This window comes from Misgurnus anguillicaudatus, chromosome 11 (genome assembly GCF_027580225.2).
Source record: "Misgurnus anguillicaudatus chromosome 11, ASM2758022v2, whole genome shotgun sequence".
Taxonomy (NCBI): Eukaryota; Metazoa; Chordata; class Actinopteri; order Cypriniformes; family Cobitidae; genus Misgurnus; species Misgurnus anguillicaudatus.
The window spans coordinates 17,021,380-17,040,834 of NC_073347.2; the positions used below are offsets into that span (position 1 = coordinate 17,021,380).

Consider the following 19,455-nt stretch of genomic DNA (forward strand, 5'->3'; position numbering starts at 1 on the left):
ACGGACGCTCCCTGCAACCTCTCGAAAGCTGAAGACATCAACGGCAAAGGATAAGTATTCTTTACCGTGATGTTGTTCAACCCTCGGTAGTCAATACAAGGTCGCAAGGATCCGTCCTTCTTTCCCACAAAAAAGAACCCCGCCCCCGCTGGAGATGAGGAAGGGCGAATGAACCCCGTTGCCAGAGAATCAGAAATATATTTCTCCATGGCCTCCATCTCCGGAACAGACAGAGAGTATAACTTGCCCTTAGGTGGAAACGTACCTGGCAATAAGTCTATCGCACAGTCATAGGGACGATGAGGAGGAAGAGAATCAGCCCGCGACTTACTGAACACCTCCTTCAGGTCATGGTACTCCGCGGGCACGGTAGACAAATCCACTGCTTTCCCCTGAAACACAGACTCAGACACAGAAACACAAGCAGAGACAAGACAGGACTTATGACACTCCTCGCTCCAGCTGGTAACAGAACCCAGTTTCCAGTCAATTCTTGGGTTATGGGAATGAAGCCACGGATGACCAAGAACTATGGGAGAGAGAGCAGTGTCAGTAATAAAAAATGAAATAGTCTCTGTGTGGTTTCCGGAAGTGATGAGTGTGATAGGTGCTGTGGTGTACTTGATAGTGGGTAACTGATGTCCATTGAGGGCGAAGGGCGCAATCTGGTGGGTGAGTGCAGTGAAAGGTAACTTGAGCTTACGTGCTAGTGAGCTGTCGATGAAGTTGCCCTCCGCCCCCGAATCCAGAAGTGCGTGCCCCGAGTGTGACATAGTGGACCACCGTAGTCTCACCGGAAGGAGAGTGGATGTAGTTGAGGTCTTCTGTGCGGAGATCCTGCCCGATAGTAGCCTCTGTTTTACTATCGGGCTTGGTCTTTTACCGGGCACCCCTGACATTGGTGACCCGACTCACCACAGTATAGGCAAAGACCCAAGGATCTCCGCCGATTCCTCTCCTTCCGGGGTAACCGAGCTCGACCCACCTGCATGGGTTCCGGATCTGAGAGACCACCGGCGGAAACTTCGATGGGAGGATCCGTGGACTCCGCTTGACGTAGGGGCAGAACTTGAGTCTTCCTTCTGGCAACGGTAGACAGGCGTGCGTCAACCCGGATCGCCAAGTCCACCAGACCGTTGAGCGACTTCGGTAATTCCGCCGTGATGATCTCTCGATGGATCCGATCCGCCAACCCATGCAGGAAATGGTCCCACTGCGCTTCCTCGTTCCACCTGCACTCCGCCGCCAGGGTACGGAACTCGATGGCATAGTCCGAGACCGACCGCTCCCCCTGCTGGAGATCCGTGAGGAGCCGGGCGGCCTCCCTCCCGGCGACGGAGCGATCGAAAACCCTCTTCATTTCATCGGAAAGCGAGGCGAACGAGGAACAACAGCTGTCGTGGTTTTCCCAGACCGCCGTCCCCCAGAGGGCAGCCTTGCCCGAGAGCAGCGAGAGCGTGAACGCCACTTTGGTCTCCTCGAGCGAGAATGTCCGGGGCTGTTGGGCGAAATGTAGAGAACAATGAGAGAGAAAAGTACGACAGTAGTTGGGCTCACCGGCATATTTCTCCGGGATCGGCAGTCTCGGTTCCTGGATGAAACTACCCCCTGGAGGTGAAGATGGTGCGGGCGGCATGGGTGGCGCAGTGGGAGGCGTGATGTTCGGAGATCGCTGAGAGAGCTCGGAAACCTTCGCCACCATTGCCTGGACGGCCTTCCGCATGTCCTCGATAGTTTGATCCTGATGATCCATACGAGCCAGAGATCGCTGGAGAAACTCTTCCAACCCGGAGATCGGCTGGCCACCTGCTGCTTCCATGTTGGCCAGATTCTTCTGTAATGACTTGTAAAAGACGGAAGCAAACGCAGGTGTATAAATGAACAATGTTTATTAAATATAAACAAAGAGAGAGTATTCAAAGTCAAATGCGGAAGTAATCCAGTCCGGTGTTGTTGTTGGCAATGGTGACGATGACTACGGTGGAAGTTGGTGTTTTGAGTGCGACGTTGGTGGAGTGGTGAGCAGTGGTGAAATCCAGGCTGACACGGAACATCCACACGAAGACGACGACGACAATACACATCCAACTGAAACACGTAATCCAAAACACAGGGAACAACCAAGCAACACGAAGACTGAGCAAACAATAGAATCTGGCAGGGAACAGAAAGTCAGGTGAGTTTTAATGGAGATGATGTAATGATGAACAGCTGGAGCGAGACAATCAACACACAGGTGAAAGGGATCGCTCTAACGAGCACATGGCAGGGTAAGTGAACAACACACACACACAAACATGACACGGAGGAAAACAATGGATTTTCCTACCGTGACAGTGTAGTCCATTGCGACTTATATATGTTTCTTCCTCTTCAAGGTGCATTTTTGATTGATGCGACTTATACTCCGTAGCAACTTATAGTCCGGAAAATACGGTAGGTATTAGGACAAAGAAAGCGTAACCTCACAGTTACAGTCACAGTCAAACAGCATGGGCAGATTTAATAGGCTTTATGCCCAGCTGCACTACTTCCTGAACTTCAGCCAGCTCCTTGTTTCCTGTCTGCCATTATTGGACAAACTGATTAATTCAGGTGTGTCTGATTATTGTTGTTGTGACTACTAAGGTCAGGCACACCTGGATTAATCAGTTTGTCCAATAATGGCAGACAGGAAACAAGAAGCTGGCTGAAGTTCAGGAAGTAGTGCAGCTGGGCATAAAGCCTATTGACATAATTGAGGCATGTTTGCATATAACCTCTTGGCACAGAGGAAAAATCAATAATAAAAAGGAAGCAATTGACTAAATATAAAATATGATTATTCTGTGTTCTTTATTCTACATTGATTTACCAGTTATCAGTTGATTAATGGCACAATATGTAAGAATGCTCCTGCAATGTCATTCACCGGTCAATCTGCGCCACAGGCAAATAGCATAAACAGCATTTCATCTTTTTTGTTCAGCTCTGAGGGGCTGTAGTGAAAGGGGCGTTTAAGGGTTGAACATTTTGGAGTTCTATTAACTTTTTTTGACCTCATTGTGGCTGTAATGTGAAAGCTAGTGGGGTTTTCATGCCTGCCTCTGTAGATGAAAGAATGGATGGTGGGAAACCGACGAGCCGTGTCTATGTGTCAAAGACCTTCAAATATTAGTCTCTCCTCTTGCAGCCCCTATTTACTCTGAGCATGGGTGATTTTTCATTACATTTAAGGGATGGGGCAACAGGTCAAGGTCATTTAAGAAAAATGATCAGAGTTGTAGTTTTCTGAAGTCTCCGATTGTTAGTTCTCCACAATCGTTCTATTGTGTGTGTCAATCACATGTAGTAGATATGAACATACAAAAAACACATATGTGATGATAACCCAGCTGTTCTTCACATGAAATCATCCTACATAATGTAAAAACATTCTGTGAAAATATCATCTTGATATATTTAATATTGACTGTCCATGTCAAAGATTAAAATGAAATCAACTTTTTTATGAGATTATAAGATGTTAGCTTGGATTTTACAGACAGGTGTCATTTTCAGACAGGTGTCAATGTCTGTTCTTCGGCTTGGATTTTGTGAAATAATTTTCTAAATAAATGCGATGTGTAGTCCATTGTGACTTATATATGTTTTATCCTCTTCATGATGCATTTTTGATTGATGTGACTTATACTCCGGAGCGATTATAGTCCGGAAAATACAGTAGGTATTAAGACAAAAAAAGCATAACCTCACAGTTATGTCAAACAGCATGGGCAGATTTAATTTACATGATTGAGGCATGTTTGGATACAACCTCTTGGCACAAAGGGAAAATCAATAATATTCACAATTTCTTCAATAGGAGAATCACAAGGTTGCAGTTTACAAAATACATTAATATCAAATTTACTCATTGAATAGGTTATACCATAGAGCACATGAATGGCTTCTGATTATAAGTTTAGAGTATGAGATTCCCTATGGAGACATAAAATTGTCTTTGTGAACTGCCTCTAGTATGGCATCGGTATTGCCTTACCAGTTTGTGTCTGAATCAGATCCAGATAGTTTGTATGAAGAAACAAATAAAACAGAAACACCTCCCCAAGGACGAATTGTCCACGATGCTTCACACAATGGTAATTTTGTAACCACCTTACGGTACATTTAGTCATTTAGCAGACACTGGACGTAAGACTGTATAAAAAAGTGAAGGTAAGGGCCGGGGTGCTGACCCAGTGGTGGTTTTAAAGGCCAGGAGCAGAGCTTTGAATTTGATGCGAGGTGCTATAGGATGCCAGTGTAACTTACAAAGAGAGGAATGATGTGCGCCCTCTTTGGCTCATTGAAGATCTCCTGTATACTCAAACTGCTACATTATACTGTAACTAGAGTTAAAAAGTGGAAATCCATTTTTATGAAGAAAGATGTGATTTTTAGCAGATGTACAGTAGGTAGCTTGTATACATTTGTGTCGCAGCATACATGCTTCAAATGATTTTATCCCTCTAATTAGTGATGTGGCACAGGGTAATTATAAACCACGGGACATGAAAATGTGTTTTTCCAAGTGTTCAATGTACTGTACAGACCAGCATATAGTAAACAAAATCTATCTGTCACCTCATATAGGAGTGACACAATCTCTGTTCAGAATGGCAGTGCTGTTGAAGTAACAGTAGTGCTTTTAGTTCAGAATTGGACGTGACATTGTCTTAAAGATGAGATCATCCACTGCTGACTGACGGTCACTGGTCCTTTTGTCTTAGTAATAATCCAGTATACACAGTTGTTAAAGAAAGTTTATGTCTGGATGTCAGTATGCGTCTCTGCTTTTGACTGCTTGTGTATCTTGTTGTTAGGTGTACTATTTAATTGTATTATAGGATTGAAGGCCCATTAAAGGACTTTTTTACATAATATTTGTACAGTATAGAGGCCTGTGGAAATACAAGAATGAACAAGGCTGCAATTTTTATTGTTTGAATACCAGATGTGTGCTGCAACGCAGCTTGTAAGGCAAGACACTAACACAACAAGATGGGTTTGAAATTTCTAAATGTACTGGAATTCACTTTAGATAAAAGCGGATGTCAAATGTTATTAAACCAAGCGCGTAAGGGACAGTTAGTGTTTTAAAAATCATTTTCAGATGTCATTTGTGAAGTATGAGGAGTTATGTTTCAAATAAAACCGCTTTGTGCCTACTGATCAGGAATATACTATAAATTCTGTTGAAAGTGCATTCTTTCTGAACAAAATTGTTTCTTTTACAGTTTCAACAAACACATCACAGATGACTTCTGTGCATTGTCGTTGTTGTGGTGAAATTTCTTCATTTGGTTTGGTCCTCCTCCCAGATGTGGTTTGTGTTAAGGGCCCACTGTGTTTTGAAACTGCTTGTGGGTAAACTGGGATTGAAAGAATTATGGGACACAAAACATTGTTTTCTGATATTCAAGGATTTATTTGTGGCTAACTTGACTTATTTGTGTGCAGTTGAAGGCGTATACAGACAACTATTATATTCAGACTTTAAGATGCTTGTGTTTAAAAGATGTCTGAACCCCTCAAAGCCTTTTTTTCACATTCAGTCAGAGTGTATAAGTCTGTGTTTGGTAACAGTAAGTGCAAATTCTTTTCAATGCCTTGGCGCATTCACGTAATGGTTTCTGGATCTGCTAAGAGACCATTCATTGACAGAGTTCAGGTGTTGGTGGTCAGAAAAAGTCTTAATGGGAAAATGGATGTTAATAATCTGAATACACTTTAATCAAACTACTTTTAGAGCATTTCTCTATACTTAACGGTATCTTAGACAGCATAGCAAAAATAGGTTATAAATAAATAGGAGATAAATATAGTGGATTGGTGCGAGGAATGCGTTAGCAAAAATTATGCTTTGCCACTGTATGTGCCTTGATTTCAGTTTGCTTTATTAATATAAGGTCACTGTGCAATGTAAAAGTATCTGTAATTGGTATCATTTGCAGTCACAATAAAAGATTTAAACAAGAAATCTTAATCTTAATAGACCGATTCTAAAATCGCATGGGTTAAAGGCGGGTTGCATGGTTTTTGAAAAACACTTTGGAAAAGGGAGTCGGGCCGAATACCAAAACACACTTGTAGCCAATCAGCAGTAAGAGGCGTGTCTATGTCTACTAACCGACATCGTTTCTTGGGTTTGCGTATGTATGGGACGGTTCTATCATAAGAACGTCCAGATTCTATTGGGGTAGGGTCGTGTTTGTTTAGGTGATTTCAAATGTCAACACTGGCTTTCAGAGATCATGCACCCCACCTTTAAATGCTTTTTACTTTAAATCTTTTCTTCTCTATTGTAGGAAATGTCTCTTGCTGATAGTGCCATGCTGAGCTGCCTGAGGCTCTCTGATCATCTATCTCAGCCCCTGTCCTCAAATCTCTTTCTGTCCTTCATTTGAGATCCTCTGTCAGCAAGCCTAAACACAAGTACAGCTAGAAAATATGCAATTTATATGATACTTTTTACACAGCTTAAACAATATAGTAGCATATTCTTTGTGCGATGGAAATATTTAATTTATGTTTCCATTGATGTTTTTCATGAAACCACACATTGAGAGAGAACCATTGTCTTGATGCCCACTTCTTATATGGTTTATGTCTTTTAAGGCCAGTTATTATGCACTGACTTGTGCCTAAATATCTTTAGAGATTCTTAGCTGGTTATGTATACCCATGGCCGTAGCCAGCAATGAGGTCACAGAGGTCCGGACCTCGGTAATTTTTTCATATAAAATTTTTTTGAATGACTAATTCATTTTTCAAAACGAATCCGCATATATAATTAAGTTTGGACAGTTTACTGTATAGTTTAGTGTAAAATGATGAAGATTGCTTTAAGCTGCGACGGCGCAGGTACAGAATTTGCAGTGTTGCCAGATCCTATTGTTAAAAATTCTCTTTAGACGTAGTGTTTTAGCAATTAATGTGACACTTTGACATTATCTATAAAGTGATTGTTAGGTGTAGGTTAGTATTAGCGATTTATCTGATTTATATCTGAAATACAAGGTTTGGACGAACTTTATTTTTTAAGGCCAATTATTTTTGCTTGTTTTTCATACTAATATCTGGCAACATGGAAACTAAAAGTTATCAAATAAGATGCATCATTCAGCGCGAGCAGGTTATTGCTGATACTACATTCGGTAAGATAAAAGCAGTAATCATCATAATTCTGTCTGTAAGAGTATTAACAGTATCAACAACACTATCGAAAAACAGAAAATAACTCTGGTACAAAGATGTAGAAGACATGGGTTTAAATAGAATATGCCAAATATGTTAAAACACGTAGCGTAAAACGGTAAAGCTAATCTCAACAAAACATAATCATTAAGAATTCTGTTATTTCATTTAATTTAGACGTTAACCTTTAACACAGTCATGCTGAAAACAATAAGAGCACTAAACAAGTTCTTGTTTAAAATCTTGTAACATTTTTGTTATATAATATTGCTTATTAAAATGATTACAAAAATAAACATTGTTGCATGAAAAAATAATAAATAATCCAGCAGTCCCAGTCCATCCCCCAAAACAGAGAGTGTGTACCCAAAGTGTAAAAAGGTTAAGACAGCATATATTAGATCCCAGTTAAAAAATAAAGTATGCTTCAAGCCACTTAAATACTAGCAAGTACATTTGTAAGTTATGTAAAGCTATGCTACAAATATACTTATTAAAAGTAAAGTTCTACTTTAGCAGTACTTCAGTTTACTTGAAAAGGTAAGAATACCAGTACCAACTTGATTTTTATTGAAATAAATGTCTCAAAATAACATAATAATATGTTCTTAACTTAATTTTTAGAAGTACCAAAAACAAATGTGATGTATAAGCCACAAAATGAGTGCACGAAAATAGTACATTTAGTACACTAAGTGAACTTAAAAAGTGTATTTTATTTATGTGCGTTTTTTTCACCTGGGATAGTATTTCTTAACTCTTAACACCCCACCCTGGACCTCGGTAATTTTCAAACCCTGGCTACAGCCATTAGGTTTTTGTGATATACTTCATAGATCTCTTGACTGATCTGTGACTGGCCCCGCAGCAAGCAAAAACAGAGACAGCTAAATAATGGCTAACTATAGACCCAATATAGTCCCGCTATATGAGTAACCCACTTTTACCCTAAATAAACTTGAATTTGGTTACATGCCGTTTTTGCCAAATTACGTTGGAGAAGTAATATATTAATTCATGTAAGCAAAGTCAACAGGTGCACTCTTAAAACAAATGTGTTAAAAACAACACAACATGTGTTATTTTTTACACATGTTCTGAGTGTGCGCAGGGACAACACATGTTGAGTTAAATTTAACACAGAATATGTGTTAGAAAATGCAACACAAAAATGTGTTGCTTCAGTAAACACATTAATGTGTAACTTTCTATTAATCTAACACAACTGTGTGTTACCGAGTAATTGTTTAGTTTTAATATTAAAGAGAAAAAAAAACATATGATTTGTAAACTTTAAATTATGAAATCAAGCAGACAACTATTGAATATTGTTCACAAACTATTTATTTGTAAAATAACAAATATTTGACAATTAATGCTTGCATGAAAATATGCTAGTACTCTATGTTGCTAGATGTATGCTAATTTAAATAAATGTAAGTGCAAGTATAATAACTTCAAACATACATTACATTGATACGTTTTAAAACACTATTTATAAAATAATTCATTGAATTTAAAAGCAACTGTGCTAAACATGTTGAATAGAACAATGTCTGAAATCGTTTCCAACATGCAAATTATCAAAATTTTTTAACTTGTCCTGAAACATTAACATGTTATCTTACATTTAGAAAAATACTTAAAATGAACTTGACAAGTGTATTCAAAGAAATTTCCGTCACAAAACATTTAGGGGCGGTTTCCCGGACAGTGGATTAGCTTAATCCAGGACTAGGCCTTAGTTTAATTAGGAAATATAACTGGTTTCAACAAAAAACATTACTGGTGTGCATTTTGAGGCAAAACAAAGGACACTGATATATTTTAAGATATGTCAGTGCAAGTGGTTTTCAGTACCGCACAGGTCAGATTGTCAACATCAGGTGGAAAGGCAAAAGAATCGTTCATTGCAACAGTTACGTAGTGGCCTCCATGTCCTGAAGAACCGTTGGAAACCAACTGTGGCTGAGCTGATTTCAGACACCCTTTGATCATTTAGTAAGCAAAGACGTCACACTGCTACCAGCCTACACAAATGAAACAATGAACATCATTAGAAAATGTTGTTGCATGAAAATTACTTATTTTATATAAAGTTTAGAGTCACAAAGCCTACCGGCATCAAGTCCCACAGGACTGACACAGCAGAATTCACACAGCAGAAGAGTATCCTTAACATTGTATAACACAGCTCTCATCTGGGTGTAGTAAACATGCAGGTCACATGCAAAATATAAATGAGAAAAAATTATTTAAAAAGGATTACTTTTATATCGTATTTTGAATGTTACATTTTAAACGTAATTTTCCAAATTAAACATTTGGAACAGAGATAGGAAATCATACCATTATGTTGACTGTCAGCTTTCTTCAATAAATGTCTGATGTCCATTTTCTTCTCTAAAGATGCTTTTTCCGAGTTTCTCAATAATTGTCACATTCCCATTTCTTCTTTCCCATCGGTAAGTCTGGAAAACTGGATGTCCCCCTTCAGTGTATTTAAAAAGAAATATTAATATTGGAATTATGAAACACTTTGTGTAAAGTTATCTCCATTTAAATGCGGAGTGCACAATGTTTGAAAAACGCTTTGGAAAAGGAGACGGGCCGACTACCAAAACACATTTATAGCCAATCAGCAGTAAGGAGCGTGTCTACTAACCGACATCCTTGCCGGGTTGCTTATGTGTGGGGCGGGTCTTTTAAAAGAAGGTCCGGATTCTATTGGGGTAGGGGCGTGTTTGTTTAAGTGATTTCAAATATCAACATTGGCTTTCAAACATTGTGCACTCCGCCTTTAAGTATATTACAAACACTGGCATGTCCAGAAATTGGGGATATTCCTTAAAGATTTCACCAATAATTGGTGATTTTGTCATTACCTGTATCCATCTTCTTTGATGACTGAAGGTTTGGTCAATGGCATTCTTAATTGATGATGTCCTCCCACTTCAACTCTGTTGAAGCTACCGTCTGATGTTCTGTAATCTCATTTTTATAAATCCACTGTGTGATGGCCCATCAAAAAAAAAAAAAAAAAAAAAATGCTCCTATCATGATCAATGCAAAAATAGCACTTAGTTAGAGTCAAGTACAGTTTTTATACACATTGTCAAGTAAGTAATTTCATACACATAAATGAAGTATGTAAAAGCATCCTTACGGTACATGTCCCTCTTTTTGACCAAATGAGACCATAATCCAAAAACACAATCTCCTTTGAGAGTGCCAGCTTTTCTTTTTCAGATGGATAGCTGAAAAAGATTACAAACAAACATTGACACAAGAATTGTGATTTACATCTAGTTAAGTATTACTGGGCAGTATTTATAACTCAATAGTGCAAAAACACTTTACAGCTAGTAGCACAAAACTACACTAATCTTATTCACGTAGCACTTTAGCCTTACTGCAGTGAAAGGTTCGTGAAGTTCGACTCTTAGCATTAGACCACTACTCTCCCAGTAATTAATTGCGTCTTGTCTAACTTTATATTGAACGCGAGCGGCGCGACACGAAAATAAAAAACAGTATTATAAAATGTGGCTGTGCATCATCCAGAATGTACAGCATCACCGATTAATAATGAGTTTTACCGTCTTTTGTCTCGTCATGCCGCTCACAGGTGTACAGTACGTTAGGTACAGTGACGTGCATACTGTTCCACCATGTGCTTAACCAAACGCGACGAGGCGTTGCGATAATCGAAAGGCATAATTTATAATGACCCGTCCTATAACGTAAGGAAATAAACTGAAAAGAAACCCGTTACCGCGTGTCACGTCTATTTAGGACACGGGGTTAACGATTTACGTTACAGTGCTGCAAGCAAGTGTCACACATATTACTAACCCGTAGTCCAATGTGCCTTTCATTAAACAACAATGACTGTTAACATGAATCTCCAAACGTAACTTTGCAAAACGAGCGAGCATTTAACGTTACCATCATAAAGTTTAAATTAACAGTCTCCTGCACAATTAATACGAAAGTTTCTTACACTATATGAAAAATAGATATCATATTATAACTGTACTTTTTTAATTTAATTTCTTACCTGATGCAGACAGGAACATTCGTCACGTCCTCTTGACTGGAAAGGCGGTTGGAAAAGAAAGTCACTGCGCAGGCGCAACACAATAAGCGTTGTGTGTTTGTGTTTTCAATAAAACAAATTCAAAACAGACTGCCAGCCAAGGCTCAATAATAATGACCATGATTTTCATAATAATTAAATAAAAATAACACACGCAAAAAATACAATTAAAAATACAATAATGCGTAGTTGTCTGTCCATGTGAAACGTCATCAGCAGATTCGTGTGAACTTATGACAGCCACCAATGGAAGAGAACGCCTGCATAATGTTTGAAATATTACTCTTATTGTGTCACAAAGTGTATGTTCAAAAGCTTTTTAGGCGAGAATGTATGTATAAAAAGTTCAAATTTGCGGTCGGTTTATAAAGAGAGCGTTTATTAAAAAATCTGCCCCGACTTTTTCGGATTTCTGATCCAGACAACCAACGGGTACTTAGCGCTCATGTACCCCGCCCAACGCAGCTTGATCTCGGCAAGTCCTTCTGAAAATCACCGCTGGCCGCTGGGTCTTATGTGTTAGTAGTGGTTAACAGTGTTATATATATTTTATTTTCGGTACTGTCTTATGGACAATCTTTGGTCTCATAAATATATTATCTGTTCCTGGGCAAATCGTTTTGACTAAGGACAAAGTTGCATTGTAAAACTTTATATTTTTTATTTAACTTTGTGGTGAAGTGCAGACTTATTTGTGCTTTTGACCGAACTTGCTTGTATATTTCCTGTTGCACAAACATCTTATACTTGATAAAGGAATGTGTTATATATGATATTTGGTTTTTATAACAAACAAAAGTACAGGATAATCAGTGTCAGTGCACGCTGCCTAAATCACTTTTTTTATGAAAACGACAGGATATAATGTTTTATATCACATTTTTTCGTGTTAATTCGTTTAAATATAAATCGTCATTAAACTACAATAATTATGCATTTCATTTTATTTTGTACTGGTTAACGTGTTTTACACATTCATTGTGTAAGCAGTAAAGCATAATATTTACACATTATGTGTCAGTTCCAACACAAAAATGTGGTAGAATCCTTTTACACATATTTTGTGTTAATTTTTAACACATCAATTTTAAGAGTGTGTTTAAGGTGTTTGCTTTGATTTTGTTCTAAACGTATACGCATCGTCTATTCCTGAGGTATAGTTAGATGTCTATTAAACTTTTACTGACAGCCCAAATTTGGCCTTGTTTAAGCCAAAATTGCTTGCTGGGTCCTGCAATGACACATTCTGATCTTGGCCCTCCTCCATGAACAAATGTGTAAATTTTACCTAAAATCCAATGGGATTATGACCCTCATTTCTCTATGGGAATGGGAATAAATCATGAACAAGTGGTTGTTCCAGTGTCACATGGATGGGTTGCTGGCACATGGGGATAGTGTGCATGATGTCACAATGACAACACTAGGCCGTGCTGCACTGAAGTAGCAGAATTTTTCTGGACTCACTGTGCAGTCAAGATATACATTTTTACTCATTTTGTTTTATTTTATGTTTTAATTTAATAATTTGCTCAACCTTGTCTTATTTATCGAACATACCCAATTTAGGTCTTGCTGTTTTTTTTTTACTAATGATTTAGGTTGAAGCAAGTGTATTCGATTAAAAAGATTTTTTCAGTGCTGGGGTGCTCCAGGATTTGGTCAAGAAACACTGACTTTTCTGCAAACAGAGTCTGAAATGAAACTGAATTCATGATTGTTTAGACATATCAAAAACGTAGTCCAGTTTTATTGTAGTTACACTGTAGTTTACGGCCATCTTGGTGTTTTTTTTTGGCAGGTTGACAGAATCATCGGGATCACTCACTGATGGACCAGTTAACTATAAGTACAAGACGAAGTGTACTTGGCTCATTGAGGGATTGTAAGTATTGCTTCATCAGGTCAAATTGTCGGTTTTTCTATTTCATTTTGAACTTATCCTGCATTTTTTATAACATTGCATTAAGAATTATCAGATTTGTTTGAAGGCTTGTATGTTATTACACATCCTCAATAAACACTGCAGATAAGTGATATCTGGGTTATTCACCCATTCTCTACTGTATGTGACTGGATTGCACACAGAACACTAAACTAGTGTCAGGAGGTGATGCCCCTGAAAGTTTTTGAGCACCATATAGGTATCTGCCCAACCGACAAGAAGCCTTAATATTAAAGTCAAAAATGTGACCTAAAATCAAAATATATTATTATATCACACTGTAGGTGATTCACCTAAAACCGAATATGTTCCTTTATTTATGTACTGTACTTTTACATAAAATATTAAAATGTTTAATATGAAAATATATCTATTGCTAACAGAAATTCATTTCAATATACAAAGCATTACAACACAAGCTACTATTAATATTATGCATTTCATTGTATTTAAATTCAAGGTTTGCCATGCATCATCTTGCTTTAAGCGAAAGTGTAAATACTTGAAAAGAAAACATTATGTTATTTATCTAACCATATTCTAAATGTTAATTTAACTAATGTTTAGGTTGTTATCTAAACTGCTTTGAAAAATATGTCAAATAAATGAAATTGTTAAAATGATGGTGGCATGGTAGCTTCAATATTTTGACATCATGAGCAATCCAGTTCTTTGTTATAGATCAGTGGTTTCACGTAATATAAAATAATTGATTCATTATTCAGTAGGCAATTGCTGTATTTAAAAATTCCTAAATCAGCATTTTGTGTTTGGTTTATTGTGTCCAAATCAGAAAAAAACATAGTAGGGTTTATGTTACAGTAATAACCAACTGACTGTATGATATTCTTTGCTTATCTATTGTGATTTGTATCTTTTGTAGCCCAAATGCTGTGCTTAGGTTGAGGTTCAACCATTTTGCCACAGAGTGCAGTTGGGACCACATGTATGTCTTTGATGGAGACTCGATATATGCACCTTTGGTAGCGGTTTTCAGGTGAGATCACTGATATACAAAATAACAGAATATGTTAATAAATTTTTGGTTAACAATAAGATTTTTACATTAATGCATAACACATAAAAAAAAGTTCAGTATTCTTGTCATTGAGCTCTTCGCAGCTTGTCTGCATCTGTGTTTGTAGCCAGTTTCTGGCTCATTGCATCTCCATGTTCTGTGGTGTGTCTGAGCAGGGCCGGCCCTGGGAATAGGCGGAATAGGCAAATGCTAAGGGCGCCGCCGACCCCTTGGGGCGTCTGTGCGCCCAAATTATTATTTTTTAATATATGTATATAAACATTTAACTATAAATATTTATATATTTTATAATATAAATATTTTGCACAAGAAAACAGCAGTTATTAATGAATTATTAGTAGCATAGTATCTCAGGAGATCGTGCTCGTTAAATAGCTCTGTACTGCACTAAGCAGCAGTTTAAAATATAAACCCAGAATTCAGCGAACGTCAAGAACAAGAAAACGGAAACAACAATCAGACAGAGACGCGGAATTTACATAATGTTACATAGACCATGTTTAAATTTCAATGTTTCTGCACAGAAATACCAACTTGTTCATTTTGTTTGGTATTAATAAGCTGCGCATTGGAGTGCTGGCCGCGGTGCTGAAAACACGCTCGGACGGAGTACTGGTGTCAGCACAGATATTTACGTGCAACCTATTGGAAACTATTATTCGGTATTATATAATTATTATTCGTTATTTTACTTTATTACTTCCACTTAAGAAGAGTTCTGCACTTTTTATTTCAATATTTCTCTTTATATAAATACTATTTTGTACTTTAATCTATAATTTCATTATTTTAACCCAACTAACTCATCTGCGCTTTCCGATAGGTTGCACGTAAGGGGAAAAGTAGCCTATAGCTTTCTTCCCCTTGAGAAGAGTTCTGCACTTTTAAACTTTAAAAAAAAATATCTCTTTACAAAAAAGAGATATCTTTTTTTTCTTCTATTTTAAAGCTGTAATTTCGTTATTTTACTAACCCAACTAATGACTCCTCCGCTTTCCGATGGATTGCACGTGGATATCTGTGTATATGTGCCATCACGCGTCTTCAGCGCCGCGGGGAGCAGCCGGCGCTCCGGTGTGCAGCTTGCTAGTACCAGACAAGGTTGGTATTTCTGTCAAGAAACATTGAAATTTATACATGGTCCGTGTAGCGTAATTTAGGTCCCGCGTCTTGGCCTTGTTGTTTTTTTCTTGTTCTTGACGTTCGCTGAGTTCTGGGTTTGTGTTTTGAACTGCCGCTTCGGTGCAGTGTAGCCACACAGCTGTTTAACGATGAGCACGATCTCCCGAGACACTACAACATGCTACTAATAATTCATTAATAACAGCTGTTTTCTTCTACCCAGTCTCCTGAGGTTGCGTATAAATAGCACGAAGTGTAAAACTCTTGCAATACATACGCCAAATTCCACTTTGGCGTGCATATGATACGCAAGTCCTTCCCATTCACTTAAACGGGGCATCTTTTTTTGTCGTTTTATTTATTGGGTTCTCAAATTTTTTTTTTTTTAAACCATTTTCGCTTGGGTTTAGGGTTAGATTTCAGATTTGCTTAATAAGGTTATTTAATATACAGGTTTCTCTATGTTTTTGTCCATATTTAAGCCATGGTCGCTTGGAGTTGGGGTTAGAGTTGGGATTTGGGTAGGATGTCATTTTTAAACTAGATATTAAAGTTTGAAGACAAACTTTATGTTGGCTTGAAAAAGCGTGGCCTGAACAGTTTCACAGGATAAACGTAAAGTTAAGACGTTCAATTTAGTGTAGCTGGTTGTTTGCATGATTAAGAATGAATACAGCTTGATTTATCATGAAGTTAGCATGAAGTTAACATGATTAGCATGAAGCTAGCATGATGCTAGCATGATTAGCATGAAGCTAGCATGATGCTAGCATGATTAGCATGAAGCTAACATGATGCTAGCATGATTAGCATGAAGCTAAGATGATGCTAGCATGATTAGCATGAAGTTAGCATGATGTTAGCATGAAGCTAGCATGATTAGCATGAAGCTAGCATGAAGCTAACATGAAGCTATCATGATTAGCATGCAGCTAACATGATTAGCATGAAGCTAACATGATTAGCATGAAGCTAGCATGATGTTAGCATGATTAGCATGAAGCTAGCATGATTAGCATGAAGCTAGCATGATGTTAGCATGATTAGCATGAAGCTAGCATGATTAGCATGAAGCTAGCAAGAAGCTAACATGAAGCTAGCATGAAGTTAACATGAAGCTAGCATGATTAGCATGAAGCTAGCATGATGCTAGCATGATTAGCATGAAGCTAGCATGATTAGCATGAAGCTAGCATGATGCTAGCATGATTAGCATGAAGCTAGCATGATTAGCATGAAGCTAGCATGATTAGCATGAAGCTAACATGATGCTAGCATGATTAGCATGACGTTAGCATGCATGATTAGCATGAAGCTAGCATGATTAGCATGAAGCTAGCATGATAAGCATTAGGCTAGCATGATGCTAACATGATTAGCATGAAGCTAGCATGATGCTAGCATGATTAGCATGAAGCTAACATGATGCTAGCATGATTAGCATGAAGCTAACATGATGTTAGCATGATTAACATGAAGCTAGCATGATGCTAGCATGATTAGCATGAAGTTAGCATGAGGCTAGCATGATTAGCATGAAGTAAGCATGAGGTTAGCATGATTAGCATGAAGCTAGCATGATGCTAGCATGATTAGCAAGAAGCTAGCATGAGGCTAGCATGATTAACATGAAGTAAGCATGAGGTTAGCATGATTAGCATGATGGTAACATGATTTAACGTGAAGTTAGCATGATTAGCATGATGCTAGCATGATTAGCATGAAGCTAGCACTATTTAGCATGAAGCTAACAAGATTTAACATGAAGCTAACATGATTTAGCATGAAGTTAGCAAGCTATATCATGAAATTAGCATAAGGCTAGCATGAAACTAGCATGAAGCTAGTATGACTTAGCATGAAGCTAGCATGAAGCTAGCATGACCCAAAGACCCAACCCCCATGTCTCTATGATGTTCAGATCCAGAGATATAAGGCTTTGTTTATTATGTTGCTAGGGTGCTCATATTTGGTTGCTAGGGGCGTGGCTTAATACCTCAATAAGAATCCCATTGAGACTGATTGGATGCCTGAGTAATATGAGCCCACCCCTATGTCTCTATGACACTCTGGTGCAAAGATATGCATCTGTGCTTTTTATAATGGTAGTCTATGGGAGATGTTGCTAGGGTACCCAAAATTGTTGCTAGGGGCGTAGCTTAATAGCTCTGTGGTGATCCTAAGAGACTGATTGGTTGCCTGAGTAAAATGAGCCCACCCCCATGTCTCTACGACACTCTAAAGTGAAGATATTCCATCTGGGACGTTTTTATTCCCTTTTATGTGCATGTTTCCTGCCCCATTATAAGTCAATGGGAAATTTTGGGGGCCTCTTACACCCCAGGGGTATACCTTAAACCCCATTTTGATGTATGTTCTTACAGAGCCTGTCAGCCTCCTTAAATGTGGTAAGCCACAAGTTTCTACAAGTTTCTCACTCGTAGCTATGACCCGTCAAAGTTTGTCTCCATGTTAAGTAAATGGGAGTTTTGGGGTGTTTGAGCCCCCCGTTTAGGAATTCGGAAGGTCCCATCAGTTAGAAAAGATATAGCACACTAAGTCAGACCAGTCTGAAGGTCTGTGGAAAATTTGGTGCATGTAGCTTGAAAGCCCTAGGACGAGTTAGTGTCAGAAATTTGGGGTAGAATAATAATAATAACTAGATAGAAAAGTTTGTTGACAAACTTTATGTTGGCTTGACAAAGCCTGGCCTGAACGTTAAAAAACGGTTTGACAGAAGTTTAGTTTAGTAGGCTATCTGGCTGTTAGTATGTTTAAGTATGAAGCTAGCCTGATTTAACATAAAGTTAGCATGATTAGCCTGAAGCTAGCATGAAGCTAACATGATTAGCATGAAGCTAACATGATTAGCATGAAGCTAGCATCAAGTTAACATGATTAGCATGAAGCTAGCATGATGCTAACATGAAATAGCATGAAGCTAGCATGATGCTAACATGAATTAGCATGAAGCTAACATGATTAGCATGAAGCTAGCATCAAGTTAGCATGATTAGCATGAAGCTAGCATGATGCTAACATGAATTAGCATGAAGTTAGCATGAAGCTAGCATGATGCTAACATGAATTAGCATGAAGCTAGCATGATGCTAACATGAATTAGCATGAAGCTAGCATGATGCTAACATGAATTAGCATGAAGCTAGCATGATGCTAACATGAATTAGCATGAAGCTAGCATGATGCTAACATGAATTAGCATGAAGCTAGCATTAAGCTAACATGAATTAGCATGAAGCTAGCATGATGCTAACATGAATTAGCATGAAGCTAGCATGATGCTAACATGAATTAGCATGAAGCTAGCATGATGCTAACATGAATTAGCATGATGCTAGCATGATGCTAACATGAATTAGCATGAAGCTAGCATGATGCTAACATGAATTAGCATGAAGTTAGCATGAAGCTAGCATGATGCTAACATGAATTAGCATGAAGCTAGCATGATGCTAACATGAATTAACATGAAGCTAGCATGATGCTAACATGAATTAGCATGAAGCTAACATGATGCAAACATGAATTAGCATGAAGTTAGCATGAAGCTAGCATGATGCTAACATGAATTAGCATGAAGCTAGCATGATGCTAACATGAATTAGCATGAAGCTAGCATGATGCTAACATGAATTAGCATGAAGTTAGCATGAAGCTAGCATGATGCTAACATGAATTAGCATGAAGCTAGCATGATGCTAGCATGATGCTAACATGAATTAGCATGAAACTAGCATGATGCTAACATGAATTAGCATGAAGCTAGCATGACGCTAACATGAATTAGCATGAAGCTAGCATGATGCTAACATGAATTAGCATGAAGCTAGCATGATGCTAACATGAATTAGCATGAAGCTAGCATGAAGCTAACATGAATTAGCATGAAGCTAGCATGATGCTAACATGAATTAACATGAAGCTAGCATGATGCTAACATGAATTAGCATTAAGCTAACATGAAGCTAGCATGATGCTAACATGAATTCGCATGAAGCTAGCATGATGCTA

General features: G+C 38.1%; 1 protein-coding gene and 1 long non-coding RNA gene across 10 annotated transcripts in view; one reads left to right on the forward strand and one right to left on the reverse strand.

Annotated features, from left to right (window-relative positions):
- Nucleotides 1–19,455, forward strand: part of atrnl1a (attractin-like 1a) — a 315,774-nt gene that overhangs the window by 19,541 nt on the left and 276,778 nt on the right. For all 6 annotated transcript variants that reach the window (XR_012372140.1, XM_073873145.1, XM_055170416.2 and 3 more), the window contains exons 2-3: nucleotides 13,119–13,202; nucleotides 14,146–14,259. Coding sequence is in view for 5 of the 6 variants with exons in the window: in XM_073873145.1 (XP_073729246.1) it covers nucleotides 13,119–13,202; nucleotides 14,146–14,259 (198 nt within the window). In the remaining variant the exon portion in view is untranslated. The remainder of the gene's footprint in view (nucleotides 1–13,118; nucleotides 13,203–14,145; nucleotides 14,260–19,455) is intronic.
- Nucleotides 8,545–12,191, reverse strand: LOC129439744 (uncharacterized). 4 transcript variants are annotated; one of them, XR_012372144.1, is made up of 6 exons: nucleotides 11,279–12,191; nucleotides 10,385–10,475; nucleotides 10,104–10,227; nucleotides 9,568–9,709; nucleotides 9,338–9,419; nucleotides 8,545–9,248 (listed from the first exon to the last, which is right to left on the reverse strand). It is a non-coding gene; the product is annotated as an uncharacterized lncRNA (long non-coding RNA). The 4 variants fall into 4 exon arrangements; XR_012372141.1 differs by having other exon boundaries at nucleotides 10,104–10,271; XR_012372142.1 differs by having other exon boundaries at nucleotides 10,354–10,475.